General features: G+C 44.9%; 1 protein-coding gene across 6 annotated transcripts in view; it reads right to left on the reverse strand.

The window, feature by feature from the left end:
- The window catches only part of CACNA2D4 (calcium voltage-gated channel auxiliary subunit alpha2delta 4), a 131261-nt gene that overhangs the window by 97493 nt on the left and 12971 nt on the right, over window positions 1-20797 (reverse strand). For 4 of the 6 annotated variants that reach the window (XM_030040134.2, XM_030040132.2, XM_030040133.2 and 1 more), the window contains exons 4-13: window positions 19818-19877; window positions 18049-18211; window positions 15688-15819; window positions 14612-14672; window positions 13857-14007; window positions 12218-12292; window positions 10911-11000; window positions 7305-7394; window positions 2584-2697; window positions 1434-1512 (exon numbers count right to left, since the gene is read on the reverse strand). In XM_030040134.2, the coding sequence (XP_029895994.1) occupies window positions 1434-1512; window positions 2584-2697; window positions 7305-7394; window positions 10911-11000; window positions 12218-12292; window positions 13857-14007; window positions 14612-14672; window positions 15688-15819; window positions 18049-18211; window positions 19818-19877 (1015 nt within the window). The remainder of the gene's footprint in view (window positions 1-1433; window positions 1513-2583; window positions 2698-7304; window positions 7395-10910; window positions 11001-12217; window positions 12293-13856; window positions 14008-14611; window positions 14673-15687; window positions 15820-18048; window positions 18212-19817; window positions 19878-20797) is intronic. The other 2 variants (XM_030040137.2, XM_030040136.2) reach the window with 1 other exon arrangement.

The raw sequence follows: 20797 nt of genomic DNA on the forward strand, positions 1-20797 counted from the left end.
AAACTAGCTGCTTAACTGCTTAAGAATGCTAACACAGTGTAATATCATAAGGACTCTTGTCCTGCTTCTCATCACATGGAACCGATTTGTTGTACTTGGTACAGGACAGAGTATGTCAGATAGATGGAAAACTTTTGTTATCACTAGGAAAACACTGCCATGTGAAAGGGCTCATGATCTGATAAGCTTTGTGATGTGGAAATAGATTTAGTGTGCTTGAAAACAGGGACTAGAAGAGCTATACAATGTGTTGAAACAGAACCACCAAAATCAGTGAGCCTTCTGCAGAGCTCAAGTCTGGTAAGTGAGAATTCAAGTGCAAAGAGCATATTTTTGTTCTCTGTTTGGTTATTCAGGAGAATCCATTCTCACATTTTATGGTGAACCAACAGCACTGTGAATTCCCTGTCACTAATCTTATGGCTGAATATGCAATCTGAAATCCAGGTTTTTGTTTCGTCTAACAAAAACTAGAAAAGCTATGTGTGGTTCATAGTGCTAATAGACGAATGTTTAAGCCTTGAATGTCCCCAGCTCACAGACATCCTGCAGGCCAGCAACTCTTCTCTGTCAATTATTTTTGGTAGCAAACACACTCATGCATTTCATAGTCTGCTGGAACCACTGCTCAGCCAGGAAAAGCGTTGATATACCTAGCTAGTCAGCCCCCAGCTTCAGTCTTCCCTTCCTTTCCCTGTTTAAGCAGGATACTGATGTAGCAAGCACTGCCGACCGTCTCCAGGCACACTGAGGCCAGGTCATGCCCAAATAGGGAAGACATTTTTTTTTTTTTTCTTTTCTTCCTTTACCCTTGCAGACTCTGATAGGACTAACTGGACTTTTTAACTGGCCCCAAATGCATAGAGGTGGCTCACCTATTCTGAATGGATTTTCCCATTTATGCCATTTCATGCCAGCTAGAGAGAATATTGGTTTTGGGGTGGGATTAACAAGCTATCCTGGTACCTCACTGAAACCACTGGCACACAAAGAATTTGGACGGGATATAAGGGTTAACCTGTAGACCTTGTGAAAAATGCTGTAAAATCTTTAAAGAAGAGATGTTCGTTTTACATCTCAGCCAAAAGATGTCAGGCTTTCTGACAGAGTTTTAGACAGATTGTCAAAAGCCAGCAACTGGGACACAATAAGCACAGGGACTTAGGTGGACTACAGCCAGCATGAATCTCGGTCATAGTGTCCCTTGGCACCGTGACAGGAAAATGTGGTGGCTCAGCACGATGGAGTTGTGTTAGTTGGACACAGGAGCACTTCATGGACTAGCAGGGTCTGCTTTTTCCTTAGGCTGTTTTCCCACCGAGGGCTCATGGGCCCCAGCTGTAGTAGGTAAGCCTTAAACAGGTCCAGGGCCCCATGGCTGCAGTCCATGTGACATGTGTGATGGGGGCTGGGGAACCATTCCCATACAGCACCTTTGTTGTTGCAGGCGATCCATTTCACATTGGGGGCAAAAGTGACCTCCCGTCCAATGAGGTAAGTGAAAACCCGGACCTGGGATCAAGAATGCAAAGATAGAAGAATTAGGCTGTAATATGCTACCAAATTCAAATGGCCGAGGTTTGGCATCCTGTTGTACACTGGTGTGAATGCCTATTTGTGGCAATAGCTCTGCCTTCACACAGAGACAGGAGCATCTTGCTGCATTGGTTTTGCATTTGTGGACTGGAACTTAATTTCCAATTACAATAAGCCCAGAAAGCCAAGTAGCAGCTGGGATCATCTGAATAACAAGGCAGAAGTGCAAATTCTGTTTGATTTTATGATAGCAGCTCTGCCAGGCACTCAGCAACCACATGCGGAGAGGTTTATAGCTCACAGGAATCCTTTACCCAGGGGAACAGCTGGCCGCATGAATCATTTAGAGAAAGCTTCACCATTTCTCTTGTGTTTGACCAATAACAAAAGAGCCAATCCTGAAATAAACTGCTTTAACAGCCCCATGCTCTGGTCTCTCAGTAGGCTGCTTCGCTCCCTTTGTGCATTGCTGCTAGCTGGGATGAGGTAAACAAATAAATCAGGAGGGTTTAGGATGAGCTGTGGTCTATTCCACTTTCACAGTCTGCTCTGCTAGTACAAGCCTGTAATCACAGCCCCCAAAGTAAACAGGGTACCTAGTGAGGTTGTCTGGGCCATTCCCCTGCCCACTGTAAGAACTGGCTATAGCCAAACCTTTCCCAAACAGGACCAATATAAACAGTCCTGGATGGGATTAAAATTCTTTGCAAAAGTTGTGTTTTGTTTTGTTTTTTAATTTTAAAATACTCAGCTCAGCCTGTATCATTTTATCAGAAGAATGTTTTGATTGCCCACACCTTTAGAAAACAAAGTGTATGGAAAAAAAATAAAATTCATTGACCTACACACATCCATCTGTGATCCTCTAAAATCACCACAGCAGGTTCCTGGCTGGCTGCTTTGTCTTGTGTTTACAGCCGGATGCACGCATTTTGGAGGACGTGAATGCTCAGCTCTGCCCGACATCCTGGCTCACGCTCTTCTATTCCCACCATAGCAGGATAGCACCTTTCCTCACCCTTTCTATTTATCACTTCCCAGACAAACCTTCCGATCTGGCCAGTTGTATTTTTCAAACACAGCTTCATAATCCTCCACTGCTCCGTCTGTGATCAGCATGATAGCTTGGTTACACAAGCCTCCTTGACCGGCATCTCTGAACTACAAACAGAGAGGAACAGCATTAGTTATCTCAGCACAGGCCGTGTCTGTGTAATTGCAGCATACTTATTCATGGTGGGCCGGATCCTGACTTCCTCTTGCAAACCTCACACTGTGCTTAGAAAGAGTTCTGCTTAAATAAAGATTGTGTTTGTATGCTGCATATAATTTTTTTATTTATATAGCCCTGCCTCACACATGTAGACACAGGGGGCTTTAAAGAAGTAAAAATAATAAGGAGAAAATAAGTGCTGTGGAGGAAGGGTGCGATTCCCTGCTGCCTCACATCTTGCAGTCACATTCGTTTATGCAAAACAACTATAGACTGACCATAAACACTGCAATTTGGATTTGACAGCAATAACTGTCACTTTTTATGGCAGAAAATGTGAGAGGAGGGGGAAATCAGACTCATTATTTCAGGGTAAATCCATCAATCTGCCAAAAAAATAGCAGAGAAGGGCAGGAGCACATGAAAAAAGAAGGCTACTGCCATCAGAGCTAAAATAGGTTATGAATGTGCCAGATAGGCCATACACTGTAATGACAGATGACCTGTTATCTATGCATAAGTGATATTTAAGGTAGAGTGGAAGCACTCTGGCACTCTGGTACAAATGTTGATGTGCTCCCAAGGACACATGGAGAGGTGTTGAACAGGTTTGCTCTTACTGACAAGCCAGATCCTGCCTGTTCAGCCAGGCAGACCAGCCTTCGAATGCTCCTTTTCTAGTGCTTCTGCATGCAGAGCCATTTGCCTCTCGTGCCCTCAGGTACACCGGCTCTAGAGAACCAAGTGCCTTACACAGCACCAACCGAGGTGTTGAATTAGCAGTCACCAGAGGAGGTAGCGGAGGACATCAAGGCACAAAAATGAGCTGCTGCTTTGCTGCGGCTCTTAGCTCAGTGTCAGTATGCACTTCTTGCACAGCATCTCACTGCTTCTACGCTCTGAGCAAGGAAAAGTCTGGTCAACAAAGGAGTATACAGAAACTGATGCAGAGTAAAAAATATGGAAAGAGGAGGATATGACAACTCTGCACAAGAGATTAATGAGAGGCAACGGTACGAGATGGAGAGCATACGAGAGACTAATTGAAGGGTGACTAAGGTTATATCAAACACAGCAGCAATTTTAAACTGGAGAGGGTAGTTATATCTTATAAATGAGGAAAAAGGTATCCAAGTGGCAAGACTAATTGCATAAAATAAAAGCAAGCACTGGATGGGAGAACAAGAGCACAGGGTGTGAACTGGGTCTTTTTAGATGTTTTAGGGTTCAATTCACAAGTTCCTTCTGGTTTGGTAATGCTATGTTAGGACAGAAGGCAAACGTCTTTAGCAACACGGATGGTACTGTGGTTCCACTACAGATTAACATCATGACCATCAATAAGTGGAAGCCAACTCCAAGTCCAGATTTCTCCAGTTATTTCACCACTCCTACAATTACCTCTGTGATTGTCCCTTATTATGAAATTACCAGGTTCAGTGCTAATATCACCATAATGTCTCCTTTCACCACCATTTATGTTATCAGTCCTGCCTCCTTCAACGTTACTCTTAATATCATGGAAGTACCTGTTACTCTACTGCAGTAAGCATGGATTCAACAGCTTCTGAATGACCACGCATATGAACCCATTTCTCCCTGTTTCTTGATAGTCCCATTACTTGTATCACTGACCAGAATAGTACAGATGATCATGAGAGAGAAAGGTGGTGTAACAGGGTCATTTCTAACTAGCTGTTCTCAGGCAAAGCATCCGTGTGAATGACTGAATCAGGATGACGTGGCTGGGTGTGCTCCTCCTCTTTCATATCACCAGAGCAGCACGTTCAGAGGGGAGATACACTGTACCTCTGCGGCTGTGGTCATGCCAACCCAGCAGTGCGGATCTCCCATGTCTTTCTCTAGAGAGTCCCTGAGGTCTGACATTTCCAATGGTCCAAAAAGCTTCTACACCTTGTACCATGGAAAAAACCCCATCAGTGCCAGCTATAGGGTAATTGGAGCTCCAGGAGGGGTCAGAGAACACATGCCCCCTGCTCAGCAAGGAGACTCAGGGCAAAGGCTGAGGGGCCACAACAGGAACAAGCACAGGGTGTCCTTAGGTGCAAACAAAAGGGCAAAAGCAGTTGACCCCCACATGGGATTCTGCTACAGACCATCAGGTAGGAAAAGGACAAGGAGTACCAAGTGAGCTATTCCTAGGACAGAGATCAACAGCGTGCAGATTAGCAGAGAGAACGGCTAGCGTGAGTGTCCATTAGGGAGGCATAGGGTTACAATGGTGTGGGAGATGCTGTCAGGCTGAGGTTCAGATCACAGATATCTGAACCTTGTAGTTATGAAAGCAGCTTATTCCAGACTGTTGCAATCTACAACATTTTGTTTAGATGATTATTAAATTAACACTTAGTTAAGGTCACCCACCATTTCATCAAACTACTTAAGACATCTCTTCATGTAGCTTACTTCAGACCTCATAATACTGAGAAATTAGATGCTGTATCAGAACCAGCAATCTCCTAATTACAAGAGTAGATGATATTTTCAACAGGGAAAATGAGATCATCAGTGTTATAGAAATAGAGATTAAAAAGACAGATTTAGAAAACAAATGAACAAGAGGTAATCCCTGATTTTTAGGTCCTTTTGTGGCTGGCTGCAGCTGTAGCAAATGATCTGACAGCATTCACATCAAGCTCTGAGCATAATTCCCTGCTCTGACTGAAGTCTCAGGAGCATGAAAGAAGGGGAGATGAGGAACAAGATGTCCACAGAACAGATGTCTGAAGAGATGCGGGCTAGAGCTGCAGTCGGTGAATGAGGCACGGAGCTACATATTCTCCTGTATAACTTTGGTGATGTTGCCAGGAGTAACAGGCGTGCTCTAATTAATTCAGGGTCATAGTCTCTTGTACTCCCTTGTTTGCTCGTTGCCATTTACTTTGCAGTTATAGCCTAGCATAGAGTTACTAGTGAAGCAATAGGAACATCAACATAGCTCAGTGATGCACAGGCACGCATGCTGATAATATACACATCTGGCCAGATGACTGAGCAGCCCCTCTCAGTCTCCTCCTACCCCATTCTTATGCAGACCTGCCTCCAGAGTGGCCCCCAGAATTACTGAAAATTCAAACTTAGTGGAAAGTGTCTCATGGGTAGAAAATTAGCAGTATAGAAGGAAACAGAAAGCCAGTGAAGAAGTGAGAGAGAGATGGCATTAAACAAAATGGCATAAACTGGCAAACAGGAAATCCTGAGCTTTGCATATCCTCACAAATTTGCTGCAGAATCCAGGTCCATAAAAATGCAAGTGGAGTCAAGAAAAGATTTATAAACCTTCAGAGACGTAACAAGAAAGGGAGTAAAAAGAGTATGTTGCCAGATGATAAAAACCAGAGGGAAATCGTCAGGCAGAGATGCTTTATAGCCTCCATACTTCATCATCAAAAGGACAATATTGTAATGGCTGGGTACACGCTGAAGTGATAAGAAACAAAGAAAAGAATGAATGAATTACAGGCAGGGTCACAAAGTGGTAGGGTTAAAGAAAAAGTTAATTGAAAGCATTAGAATAATCTGTGCTCAGCGGGAAGGGAAAGGATTGCAGAAGGTGTTGCTGAACTACTTGCCTCATGGGCTGAGACCTGACTGGGACTATAAGAGATCACAAAGGACAAAGAGGAAATCAATAGAAAACATGTGTTACAAGAAGGGAGGAAACTAGATGGGTAAGTTGTCCTTAAACATTTAGCACACTGCTAGAAAAATTAATAACACAGTCCTCTTGTGAGTGTGCAAATGAAATGCTTCCCCACACAGGTTGGGTGTAAAAGGCCACAAACTCCTTTGATTACTCACATCAGCAGATGGGTTCATTCTTTTTATGACACCAGTTTTCTCAAGTCACACAGAAATTTACATCTGAAATCCAGTTTGTTACAAGTTTCACCATTTTTTTTCCACCTATAGCTATTTTGGAGTGACCTACTCATAATTAACCTCAAAATTTATGTAATTTCTGAGTTCAGCAGTGAGTCAAGGCACCATTAATCCAGTTTGGTGTTAAGAGGAAACTTCTTTCCAAGGTGGCCTCAGAGAGCAGAACTTGGGGTTTCTTTTCCTCCGCAGCATCAGAAAAACATCAGCTTTCAAAATACTTACTCTGAGCAGATCCTGAGAAAGGAGGACCCATAAAAGTCACAGATTTTGTACTGTCTAATCTTAAAAGATTCATATATAACAAATATATGAATATATATATGACTCTCTTAGGATTAGGGGTGTGTATTTGCATATGTATACATGTACACACACATATTTGGCATGTTTATAAAAATATATAAATATCTTTACAATTGATGTACGTTAGAAAGGATAGTCAGAGGCTCAAATACCAAACAGGAGGCTGAATGCTGGCTGGAGAGGAATACCACAGAGGCAGATCAGCTGGATAGGAATTAACAATGTGACAAAGTCTGAAGAAATGTAGCTGTTGTTTTACATTGTGTTAAGAGGACTATGGTGTGTAAAACAAGGAAGGTAATTATTCTGCTCTGCTTAGCACTTGATAGCTCTCAGCTGCAGCACTTACATACTGTTGGGAGGATGGTGTTTCAGGGAAGGCAAGCAGCCTGGAAGCAGCCTTGAGCAGACCAGCGGCCAGAACAAAGGGGTATAAATCCTGCAGGAAAAGGGCGAGAGGACAAGATGTGCCAAGCTTGGTGAAACAAAGAAGAGAAGATAGCAGTGAGGTAGACTAAAACTTGATAAACAAGAAAGGAGCTCAAAAGGTGGCACTTGAGACCTGAGAATTTTGAAGCACTTTATAAATGTATGCTTAAGACCATGGTTTCCCTGGGACACATTTTATTGAAACCACTTGATGTGTGGCTAAATTGAAATAGAGAGTTTAAGTGGTTTATTGAGCATGGCAGAGAGGGGCAGGGGAGGCTCTGGCTAACTGTTCTCCTGAAGCTGTTCTGCAAATTGCGTCATGGATTAAAATATGCCCTGTCTACCCCAGAACATAATGGAGGAAAACAAAGACAGTGAGAGATCGTGCTCTTCTTCAACCCGTCTCTGCTACTCATACCTCATCGAGTAGGTCTCTACTGGGCTATTAATTCTACAAGCAATTGGACTGAGGAAAATTACCAGGGAAATTTTGCAGCCACTTTCATTACAGATATTATTACTGGTTGTCTATTGTAATCAGCAAAGCCTGTTTCATCAGCATGATGTAGCAATTTTCATTTTCATTCTCTTGCGTATGCTCCTGTGAACAATAACAGGACAGTCTGTGAGGAATGGCTATGATTACAAGTTGAGAATGTGAATTTTGTCTGATGGGAAAGGGGTGGCCAATTCCACCAAAGTTCCCCCTTCTCCCATCTGCATGACTGCAGCAGCACAGATTTGTTTCAGGGCACACTGATGGAAACCCTTTTCCTCCTCTATTACTGATACAGATCTAAGAAGCTCTAAGAGAAGATTTTAGAGTCCTTAAAGCATAGGAACACTTGATAGGTGGTACCCTTTTGCCTTAAGTTGTGGTACTTGCAGAGCCTGGGGTCCTCCAACTGGTGATATCAAGGTACTCTCTAGATAAGCCCTTACCAGGAAAGCTACAGTTTGGGGAAGGCAGCTGCAGGACAACAGGCGTGTTTCTACACTTGCATGCCTAGGTATGTGCAGCCTCTGTCGCTGCTGTGTGTACACTGAAACACAATCTCTGTCTTTTCTGAATGTCACCAGGCAGACAGAAATCCTGGGATGAAGCTGCAGAGTGACTTGCAGGAGGTCCTGCAGGCCTCCTGCTGCACATGCAGCCATCCCACAGCTGGCTGTGAACAAGGCTCCCAGCTGATGGCTTCAGTGACCTTGGACTGAGGTCCCATTTTGCTAAAGAGGAGGCAATCATGGTCCACTACAGTGAATGACACTCTGCAAGAAAGCTGCGACCAGTGTTACTGGGAAAGGAAAGCTGGGTGGAAGAGATACATAGGCCTGTTTCACACCTTTCTTTGACAACGAAGTTACTGTTTCTGAACTCCTGTTTCATGGACAGCAGTTTCCAAGATGCAGAGAAGTGTCACACCAGCAGTCACCAAGACAACAGCCACCTTTCCTCATCTGCAGATGCTCAAAGGAAAAGTGTTCAAATGCCCGAGTCAGTTGCCCTCTCTCCAGATCTGAGGCAATAACAAAAGGCATGAGGGAAGCAGCACCTCACCTTGCAAATGAATAACATCAGAAGGTTTTATCACCACTGGGTGCTCTACTGTCTAAGAGCAATCTCAGAGCTGTTTTGAGCTCATTAGCTAAGGGAGAATCAACAAGGATCAAGATAAGTGATTACTACTTAAACTGTTGACTGCATTTTTGATGCCAAATGGAGAGGAAAAATATTTTCTCTATCTGCCAAATAGTTTTTTCTCTATTACTGCAGTGGAGTTATGTTACTCCACTGGGATGCATGGACGTCACTCTCTCTGGAAGTATTTTTGGTCCAGCTATGTCAGTGAAGCACAATTTTTTTTTCTGTCTCAGCTGTTCCACCATGTACCTTCTATTTCCCTTGGGCATGCCTGGCTCAAAGTATGCAGGGCTTTATAGAGGTCCTGACTCCTGGAGACTTGAGGATTGCCTAGTCTAGTGGGTGAGCCATGCCTGCCAGAAAGGAGGTGTGAGGTCTCCTCATTAGTGGAACCAGACGCGTTTTGGTGCCTGTGTTTGGCATGACCGGCTGCTATTTCAGCTGGGGCAAGCAGGCTTTCTTTAGAGTTAAGCTCCATTATTCTCCACTGAGACCTTCAAAGCTGTGCTGGTTGAGAGAGTCTGCAATTGTACTGCATTGGGCGTCTTTAATCTGTTGTCACTGTACATAACCAGTACTACATTAGATATTAAGAAATCATTTTTCCTCTGGTGGAAAAATTGTTTAAATATTCTGATTTATACAACGCGGGCCTATATAGGCTCTGGATCTTTGATTTTAAAGATAAAGTTAATTTTGTCATAAAATGCAAGGATACATGTAGAAAAATATCTAGCGGCATCTAGTCCATGTAATTGTTCTCAATTTATATCATTACTGCTTCCCTGGTCATCTCAGTAACGATCTTCCTCCAAAGATGTTGAACCATTACTGCTAGGAGTGCTGCCAGCCTATTACTGCAATGCCAAGGCTACACCACACTTTTCTCATGTTGCCATTAAAACCATTATGCTTCTATTACCACTGATAAGTCAGCTCAGCTACCACCATCCCTGGGTTCAATTCTGATCATGCTTGCACTGGCATAAATTAGGAACAGCATTACCATAGCCAACAAACTTAAACTTTCAGTTTGTAATATAAGTAAGAGTGGATAATCCTTCCCAGGGTGTCAATACCTCTAGCATACTACCTTTAACATCAATGCCATCATTATGGCCACTAGCATAGAACTGCATACATATTTTTGTGAACACCAAAGGCATTGGCATCATTAGACCAACCCCACTATACACAGTGCCATGAGGAGGTGGGGATGTTCTGCTGGTTCTTGGTCCTTTTTTTGTTAACTTTCCTTAAGAAACAGAGTTAAGTCGTATGTTTACCTCCAGGCTACTGAAGTCCCAATTGTTCACATAAGGCAATGAATCATTTATGATTCTTATCACAGGACATGATCAGACTGACTGATTAATTCTCCTGTACCTGTGATTTCTTCCTCAAGCACTGATACTCAGCAAAATGACATTGAAATAAATCTGAAGCCTGAGAATAATCTTTCATGTCTTCATCATCATCTGCTTGCCAAGGCTCACTGGTAACATTACTTATGACCAGAATTGTTGCCCTCAGCTGATCAGTTACATTTTATTGCCACCATCTCTAACCAAGGTGCCTGGGCAATGCCCAGTTGTGGGCTTGTTAAAAAAACACTCATGAGGCCACAGCCTTGTCAGCTCCTGATCCTTCCTGGGCAGGGATCGGCAGCCCTGGGGCATCACACACAAACCAACACCTCCCCAAAAGCTGGGCCGCCCCTGCACACCGCTTGTCACAAATTTGGGGCCTGTGAGATCAGCTCATACCACCTCCCCCCTGCAGCACCATGAGGTATGTGATAAGTCATTAGATGTAGAGGGGAGAATAGGGGCAGGCAAGGACACTTGTGCCCGGTGCAAGCATCAGCACCGACTCTCTTACCTCCCTCAGGATTTTGAAGGACTCTGTCAAAGCCTTGTTCACAGTCCCCACTCCTTTTGCCTGCAGTTCATCCACTAGCTGCTTGAAGTGCTGGCAAGAAGAGAGGGGGAAAAGGCAGCAGTGAGTTGCAGGCAGGGTCCTGTCTTCGACCAGGGGAGGAAAGGCTAACCTGTGCCATTGGACTTCTGATCCTCCACCACTGCTGGCAGGGTAGTGCAGCACCATGATGGGTGGAGGTGGGAAAGTCAAGTGGCTGCTCCACTGGCAGTGCCATCATGTTTCACCTTTGCCCACGCAGCCACAGCAGGACTGCATTTCTCAGCCTGTGGGCTGTGAAACATTGGCAGTCCATGAAACATCATGCAAGGGACAAAACTGTTAGAAATTGGACTTTCCCTTATCCAACCCTTCAGGAAAAAAAAAAAATGCCTGTGCATGCAAAAGCAACAGGATTGGGAAAAAAAATTTGAATGCTTGTCTACTAAAGAGGCATTAATCTGGTTGTAAATGAAACCCCCAGAGAGTGCTCTCTGCAAGATAGTGTCCAAAAGGCTTGGGGATCCTTCGGGAAACACTGCAGGAGACATCACCCTCTGGACTTGTGCTCTGTGACTCCGGGCTAAGCTGGGAAAGCAATTTGGAGAGAAATATGGTTGTGGAAGACATGGAGAGATGTGCTGCCTCTGTGGTATTAATATAGAGAGAAAAAGGAAGAAAAAAAAAAAACAGTAAGAAGAGCTAAAAATACAAGTCAGCCCAGAGGGCGGTGGAGCAGCCAGACACAGGCTGACCACCTCAGGGCTGCTGAGACCTCCTGGATCAAAACAGCAAAACCCCTCATCAGAGAAAGCTTGCTGGCAGTCCACCTTGGCAAAGGATCAGGCCAGGCTGAGAATGTATTCACCAGGAAAGGGCTGTTTTTTCTCCTTTCTGAGGGCTGAGGATATGGGGTTTCAAAGATGGAGAACCTTTGCCCTCTGTGCACTGTTTTTCCACAGCAGTCTGGGCTGGGTCCACTAGTGCTCTGGCAGCGGTGGTGCTGAGTCTGTTGTGACACAGGGAAGCTGGTTGCTGCTGTTTAACTAGCCAACTCACCCCGTGTTACAGTGGCTTCGTGTAAGCAAAGGTGAACTATGGAGCCAGCACACACCACCGAACTGGTGCTTGTTTCTGAAATGCAAACCCACATGCTTCTGGGAGATGGTTGTTTCTTGTCCCTGGAGTTTCATGTCACAGCATTTTAACACCACATACTTCTTACATTAAGAGAGCTACCTGAATAACATGGATAGGAGCCTGGTACTCACCTCTCTGTTATCTCTGTCTGCTTGGACCAAGATGCCCTTAAAACAGGGTTCAATAAAATGAACATAATCATTGTACTGCAAAGAGAAAATGAAAAGAAAGGGGTTGTAATGGGAGAAAATTCATAAAATGGGTTTATGTCTTAGGTGTATGTTCAGAAAACAGTATGGAGCATTATGCCATTTTATACATATTTCCCTTAAGAATGGTTTGTAGTGATCATGACAAATTATAATTTTGATAAATCTCATATTTGTTTGAATAATGCGTTAATTATGGTGTTTTGCTGACTTCTATCTGGGCATATCTACACATACAAAGTTATTTTTTTTCTCACTCACATTCTAGAGATTTTCTCTACACTCTAACTTGTGCCCTGGCCTTGCTTCTAGCACTATTTACACATATTTTTGACTGCTGGAGACTTTGAGTCCCCAGGCACCAGATGAACCTTGCAAGTGGTTTTGTAGCTGAATGTCTGATGCCTCTGGCTCACGGCTGAACGATAACATATCACATTACCACACATGCACCAAATTGTGATAATTAGTGGGGCATATGCTTCTAGCCTGATACATATGTGAGGTAAAACATGCCAGTGTAAACCTTGTCCTGCAAGGTTCAGAAGAGCATCATGGCTAGGAGGCCAGTGATGCTCAGGTGATCAATAGGAGCTTAGGTCAGGCTGTGTCTGAGCCAGTAAGTTTTTAGAGTGAGTAAAGGAATATATATTATATGCTCTTTCTGGGCTTGTTTTTGAAGAACAGATGATATTTCCAACTCCTTAATGACTTCCCTCCATTTTCTGCCAACAATTTTCCAGCCATATAAAGACAGAGCTGTCATCACTGGACTTTCTAACTATCTTACACAATAAGAAGCTATCAACAAAAAGTAGACTTTATTATCTCAGTGACCATGCCCTAGCAAACTTTTATAGAAAGGAGCCTGGGGGAAGAGATGGCCCTTGAACTAGCTTTGAAAATTAGGAGGTGAGCAGCCATTTAAAGGCATTTAACCTGGCACCAACCCCCCCAGTCTTGGCATGGATCATGGAAAAGTTTTGCTTTCTGTGGTTAGTGGTGCTGGTTCTCTGTGGGTAACCATCCCATCCTCATCCTGGCCAGGGCTTAAAAAGGGAGACAGTAACACTGAGGCAACTTGACCAAACTCCATGCAGGCCTGTGCATAGTGACTCTGAATTGGATTGCAGCCTTGCAGTATGCTGGTGCACAAAAAGGCATATGGTGGTAATTTTCTCACCTGGAAACATTATCCTGAAGATTATAGTGATACTGGACCCAAACACAGTATTATGCTATGCTATGCAAATTTATTAGCTCAAGTCCCTGTTAGCTCAGGTGTTTCTCTACAGCACTTTTATCTGTTGCACTCACATCCCTAAGTAAGCAAAAAGATGCAGCTGACATCCTCCATAGAGGGGAGTCAGATGACTTAGCAGCCACCCTGCTGACCACACAAAGCTAACTTCCCAAGGGTAACTAGTTTTAATCCTCCATCCAACATGGTACTAAGTGTTGTAGTTATGCCACTGTAATGCCTGTAGTTTGCTAAGGGGACTGAAGACCTGGTATGAGGTACAAGGAAGACAACTCAGCACTGGAAATGGGACATACTTACGGCAATGATGTTGACAAAGTCATTTTCTCCCAGAGTATCTAAAATGGTGACGATGGTGTGTTTGGCAATGGTCATCCGCAGGCCCTTCATGCTCCCACTGACGTCCACGACGATGACAATGTCCTTGGGAGAGGTGGCCGCTTGGATGTACCTTTTTATAAAGAAGGATACAAGGAAGCAGGGTGAGCGTACAGGGAGGAGGAACGCTGGGCGTACTGCTGTCACACGATGCTAGCCGCAGCATAACATGTACCACAAGCACAGCTATCCAGCAGAGTCAGGCTGGGCATCTGATGGGTCCCTTCCAACCAATCTGCCTCTCCCACTGGCCCCAGCATCTCACTTCCCACAGTAGCAAGTGCTGGACCTGCTGTAGACCTATGTGCAGATTCAGCTGAGGGTGACAATTGCTAAAACCTCCTTTAGCCATGTTGAGTAGACTGAGTGCCCTGCATTTCTGGAGTCTGACCAGCCCCGTTCCTTTGACTGCAGAATTGTAAGGAGGATGGGACAGAGGAAGGATATGCTGGTGGCAATTTCCATGTGGCACATGTTAGATGCCATATGGAAAGCTGCGCTGGCAGGTGGTAGGGCTTCCTAATCTGCTATTGCCTTCATTTATGTACCCCTCATCTCTTGCAGGAGCAGCATGGGACAGTAACTGATGATCAGCAACTCACCAAGGTGTCACCTTGGAAAAGAGGGAGAGAGGAAGTCTGAAAGGTGCTTTGGCCAAGTCTTTCCAAAACTCTTACCAGCCACGATTCCTGCAGTCGAAGGAAATTACTCCATTCTCATCTGGTAACCACTTTATTCCTGAAGGGAGCAGCAAAAGGAGCAATCAACACACACAGACAGGCAGGCATCTGCCCCCCACTCCCCAGGCACCTGCACTTCTGCTGTTCACTGCTGAGACCCGGCTAGCCTCTGGGGGCATGCAGGTCTGGCCAGCAATAGCAGTGGCCATTCTGCAGAAATACAAGCAGAGCTGCACGGTCTTTGGCAGTTCTCAGCAAAATGTATCTAGGCATAGTCTGTTTGAATTTGGGGAGCAATTGCACTTTGAACTTTTTGCCACTTTGATGTAGTTCTCAGCAGCATCTGTTTCTCCCCAGGGGTGGTGGAGAGCATAAAAAGGTAGGAGTGACAGGGACGTGTCTCAGATTCCCTGCTAAAGGCTCTGTTGACAGTCATCTCTGCTTTCCCCTTCCACAACATGTGACAGGTCACAGAACAAGAGCATGCAGCCATCTGATGAAGAGGCCGCTAGGCCAAGCTACAGCTGCAAAAGATCTCACCAGTTCCTCTGGGCACAGGGCCTCCCTCTTGTGCCATGACCTTACATGCTGCTTGCAGCTGGCAAGTGGATAACAAGTCAGGCTGACCAGCCACATCTGCCATGTGTGGCCTCAGAGGCGGAGAGAGGCTGTGGCCACCACTAAAAACCACAGGGGAGCACGAGGCAGGGAACCCTCGTGCAGCCTCCGCACCCTGCCTGTATGATTTGCAGGTCCTGTCTTGGTCTTTTGTGAGCTTTTTTGGAGGGCAGCCTGCCTGAGGCACACCCCTAAAAGTAGACTCTTCTGGGGTTGCAAGGGCAACATGCCTGGGGGGCTGGTCCACTGGGGAAAAAGGGGTTTATGCCTGCCATGGACACTGTTCCTTCAGCCTAAGTGGCAGCAGCCCATGCACTATTTTGCTCCCTGTACCCTGCCCTTCACAGAGCCACGCTGCCTTCAACCTTCCCAGACTGGGCTCTTCCATGGCATGGACCCTGTCCTGCAAGACTATTGCATTGTGCTGAAAGAGCGAAGCCTATCTCTTCTCTTACCTGGATAGAGCCTGAAGAATCCAGTGGAGCTGCCAAAATACTGCCAGGTCAGCGTGGGATCCCTTTCAAAGTTGTCCACAAAAATAGGATTCAAGGCTTCTGACATGTAAACGCCATTCAGGATGTCAGGGTCTGTGGGGGAAAGAATAGAAAGTGGGCAAAAAAGTGTGCAAAAGAGGGGAGGACACCCACTACCCCAGTGGAGGAGGAGGACGGGAGCAAAGGCAACCACAGGAAGAATGCAGCTTTGTCCAAAGCTTTGACATTGGACAGGGAATTGGATGCATCATTCAAGTAAATCCTGGAGGGCAGGTCACCACTGGCCACTATAGGTGATCTCAGCTTGGTCATACGCTATTATGCCCATTTCTCTTTCCAGCCTTGTCTGTCTTTGGGTGTTATATCTGGTTGGAAGAGGGCTCCAAGAGACTCAGGAAAACCAGCACTGTGCTGAGCACAACTGGCACACCACACAAACAGGACTCAGCTGCTACCTAAGAGGGGATGTGTGGCTGTTGTAAGGCAACTGCCTGATGCACCACTAAGTGGAGCAGCCTTTCTGCAGAGTGTTTAAATTTTTGCTAGATGTGATTACCTAAGACAGAGAAGCTCTAGGATTTACGTGCCATTTCTCTCTCTCTCCTCTTTTCCCCAACAATTCTTTATTTTCTTCCTTGCCTGCCCTTTCTTTCTCAAAGCCTGAGCTGTCCTCCCTTGCCCCGATCTCATCAGAATCAATAGGGAGTTGCAGGCTTGCAAGAACTTGTAAGAGGCAGTGTATATTTAGTGTCTGTGTTGACTCATTGCCTCAGGAGACCAAACAGAGCAGCAGCAATAGAAACAGGGAATTATAAGAAACTGGTCATTGTAGGATTAACTGTGTTAATGTTGAAAGGGATGGGGCTTTGACCTACCACTTCCTGTTTAGTCACTTTACTAAAGGCGGTTTTGGTCAAAATAGGGGAAAAATTGAACTGTGACTCCCCAGCGATGAGGCCAAAGTAACTCATGCAGGAAGGGAGCCAGAAGAGCTGTGGAGAGCCAGGCTTGCTGCTGTTTGCAAGAGAGGGAGTGAGTGCTGCCAGGCACTGCGCCTCGGAAGATCCCCAGGCATGGAAGCAGCCCTCCTTCTCCATCTCCTGCTCATCCTCCAGCCATAGCCAGAGCAGCTGGATGGTTTGTGTCAAGCTGTACAGGCAAGAAATCAGCCAGCTAGAGGCATCTCTGCTGTCTCTGACAGTGGCCATTTGGCCACCTCTTTCTGTATGCTGCTGTATGTAGGCAGCAGCCTACTTTGTGTAGCTCTGCTGTAGCTACGCAGACAACTCTGCTGGTGGCTCTGTTGTGAGCAAGATTTTAGTGTCTGGGGCTGTCAGACCAGACAGAACTAATTTCAAATCATGGGAGAAATAGAACTCCCTCTATTGTCCCTCTAAATAAAGTAGCAGATGTGAGCACAGTCACCAGCACCTGCCCCGTCTGGTCCTGAAGATTGTAAATGAGCTCTATCTGTGAGATAAGTAATGGCACTTTTTTTTTCTGCCAAGATGTATGCAAGGGGAAGAGCTGATGGGGAGGCAGGGAAGGAGCCAGGTCAGGCAGCTTCAAATGTTGGCCAAAAAGAGCAGTAAACTTAGGACAATAACAACTGGTGTCTTAGCCAGCAGATTTGGCAGTGTGCTGGAGATGGACTGGTGCCTGGTGTGTAGTTGGAGTGTTGTGAATGTGCAGGGGGAGAGGACATAGCCCAGGCACAGACGAGGCCATGTGAGCCTTGGTGCCTCCCTGGGCTCCTGCAGCTGCCAAAGTGCCAAAGGCTTGCTGAGAACAGAAGATAGCCCAGAACAGTCATGTCCCAGTAGCAGTTGTGAATTACCTCCAGTCCCCTATCGATATGCTTACTGGGAATTAAGAGTGTCCCCGTGAGGTGTTAGTGCCTCATAACACAAAAGTACTTGGGGTCTAAATTCTGAGCTGAAATCAATGAGATCCTTGACACCCAAAGACCTTGATAGATCTGACCCTTTGTACAGAGTAACAATTGCCAATAAATTCACATCACAGTTTGTTTCACAGCATATTTGGTTGGGTAGATGAACCCTAGAAGGCTATACTGCCTGCTTAAGATGGAGGACCGTCCATCATTAGAGGTCTTCCAAGAGCAGATTATACATAAGCCTGTCACAGTGACAGACTACAGCACAGACATGACCATGCCTTGGGACAGTATATTTCCAGTCCTGTTTTGTTTTCTGTCAGTTGTTTTTTTTCTATTCCCATCCTTTCTTTCAGTATTATTACTGGTAGTTTCCACCACAACCTACTAGTAGTAAGAAAGTAGAGGCCAGCAGAGGCCATTACCTTTGTTGTAGACGTTGGTGGGGAGCTGGATATCACTGTATGTTGTGTTCACCAGCAAGTTATTGAAATGCTCATTTGGCTCCAAAATGAATTCATCTCCAAGCTCCACATAATTGTCATTTTCATCCTTCTCATTAATCAGGAAAGAGTTGTAGTAATCAAACTGTTGAAGACGACAATGGAAAAGAGAAAGGCAACAAGAGAGAATAAGACAGACTATTACCAGTACTGCCTGAAAAACCCCCACTCTTTAAAACATAAAAAAGGGATATGTGGAGAATTTAGGCTTCAAATAGGATCAAGAGTAGCAGCAAACAAGGGCCATTACCAACTGAAAAGTGTCAAGCTGCCCAAATGAAGGTTTCTGCCTACTTTCTTATTGTCAGCTGCCCACATGACTGAAAGCATGGTCATAACCGACAGCAGAAGAGCCACCTGAGAGCAAAGGGACACAGTCGCAGACTCCTGTGGTCCTTCAGAAGTACTTAAGCAACTAGCCAGAGAGGTGGAATGTCTCTCTGGGTCTGGCTCCCAGGTTGGCTACAGAGCATGCCAATGCTGACCTTACTTGCTCTGTCTTTTCAGCTGTCATTTACTGGAGTTAACTCCTGATGTACATCCAGCCAGGATTATCCCCTCGCTCTGTCACTCCAAGCAGCAGGCACACGTAAAGAGCAAAGGATAGAGCAGAAGGTGCTCAAAGACAACGCAGTTTTCCCCTTGTGAAGGCCACTGGGAATTTAGCATCTACAGTCACTTTAGTATCTTCAGGATGCTCTTCACCCTTGGATAACAGATGTTTTTAAGATGTTTTTGTTGACTTTATCTGAGGGCAGAGGTTATTTAAAGATTTTTGTTCAAGCACTAACAATACTCAGGGGGTACGAATAGACTCATGTACCTCAACTCACCCATGACCCTTACCGTGAATGCAGCTGACCCAACTGGAATGACTGAATGTGATTCTTAAATAAAGAGGTAGGAGAGGTGAAATTGGTAGCTAGCTTGATTTCAAGAAACATTTTCATTCCCACCCTTTCCCAGCATGGAGAAGTATACTTGCAGGAGTAGCCTGTACTTCTGCTAAGCACTCTGTGCTTGTACTGTGGACAGTGGACTTCAGAGTTTTCACTCCAGTTCCCTTCACCAGCCATAACCCCATAGCTTGGCTACAACACACAGTTACTAACAGAAAGCCAATTATCCAAATTGCTTGGACAGTACCAAGCTTTCACCTAATGGGAAGTCCTGACAAGTGGGTGTCTAAAGGGTAGAGAAAAGATGATGGGAGCTATTGAGAAAGATGGTGAGAAACTCGGCTCATTGGGATTAATGGTTTGCTGTGGGTATTTGTAATGGCATCCTCCTCATTGCTCATACACACTCAATTTTTAGCTCATTTTCCAGTTAAGTAACCCACAAAGTGCCAGCTAATTTGCACTAATGTGTCACATAACGACAACGTTGGTGTGCAGTAAATGTAATGCCAATACCATCATGTAATGCCAATAACATCATGTAACCCAATGTCTTCTCAAATCCTTCCTCATGGAGCCAAAGGGACTAATCAACTTGGTGTTACTAGGTTTGGGATATGCCAAGGGAGTCTCTTACTCACACTGGTTTCTAGGCAAGCTGAGTGTCCTGAAGACAAGGAAACTCCTAACCTGTCCAGGAACCCGAGGTGACTGGGTGCTGCTAGGCCTGCCTTTTGGCTAGGCTCTCTGAAGATGCACGTCATATTTTGTCACTGACCAGGATAAACTTACCTCCAGTGAGGAGTTGTACTCGTGGTTCAGATCTGCGTCTTCTGCTGCTTCCACCAGCCTCTAATGCAAGCACACAGAAAGAAAGATGAGGGGATGCTGTGGAAAGCCCTCCAGAAGCTGTTCCAGCTGTATCAGCCATTCACACAGTTAGTGAAAAGACACACGACTGCCTCCTTCACCACAACACAGTCATGGGGCTATAAACTTCCCTCTTTACCTCCTTTTCTGCTGACCTGTCATTCTGTGCTGCAACTTTACAGCTTGGAAGGTATATTCACAGCTATTTACTGCCAAGTATATTCACACCTACTTACTCCAGAGTCCCTACTAAACCCCTGAGCAATCTTAGATATCACAGGACATATACATGGACAAAGGATAAATAGAAACATGTCCATTTAGAGAAACAACAGCCAGAGATTTAATTTCATTTTCCATGAACCCTTCCAAAAAGCAATGGGAAAGGCATTTCAGACCCAGCCTGATGTCAGTATCTCGTCAACGGAAAAGGCCTTGTGGGAGTCTCAGTCTGGTATTGTTACTGAGACAAAGACCATGACTCAATTTCATAAAGGGCTCAGCAATGCTGTGGCCATTTATAAGCTCTTACCATTTATGGAAGGCAATATAATCAACTAGTATTCCCCAGTATGATGCTTCAGGGCACTGATTCTCAATTGGTACAGACTGGGAAGGAATCCAGCTAAACATGTACATGTTTTCAGGGTTGCACAATCAGCAACAGTCTCAGCAAAACTACCTTTTGCTCCTGCACAAAGGATAAGGCAATCCAAACATTGGAAAAGTCTGGCTATGAATTTAACATTATGGGCCAAAGCTCTGGGTCTAAATATGCCCACATTTCACTTTGAGATTCAAATGATGTGTTTCTGGATGACTTTTCCACATTAGACGCCTTAAACAGTCAAGGCTCTGTGACTACAGAAATATGCTTTTCATAGTGGGTAAATATAAGGGAA

The sequence above is a fragment of the Aquila chrysaetos genome, chromosome 17 (genome assembly GCF_900496995.4).
Source record: "Aquila chrysaetos chrysaetos chromosome 17, bAquChr1.4, whole genome shotgun sequence".
NCBI classification, from domain to species: domain Eukaryota; kingdom Metazoa; phylum Chordata; class Aves; order Accipitriformes; family Accipitridae; genus Aquila; species Aquila chrysaetos.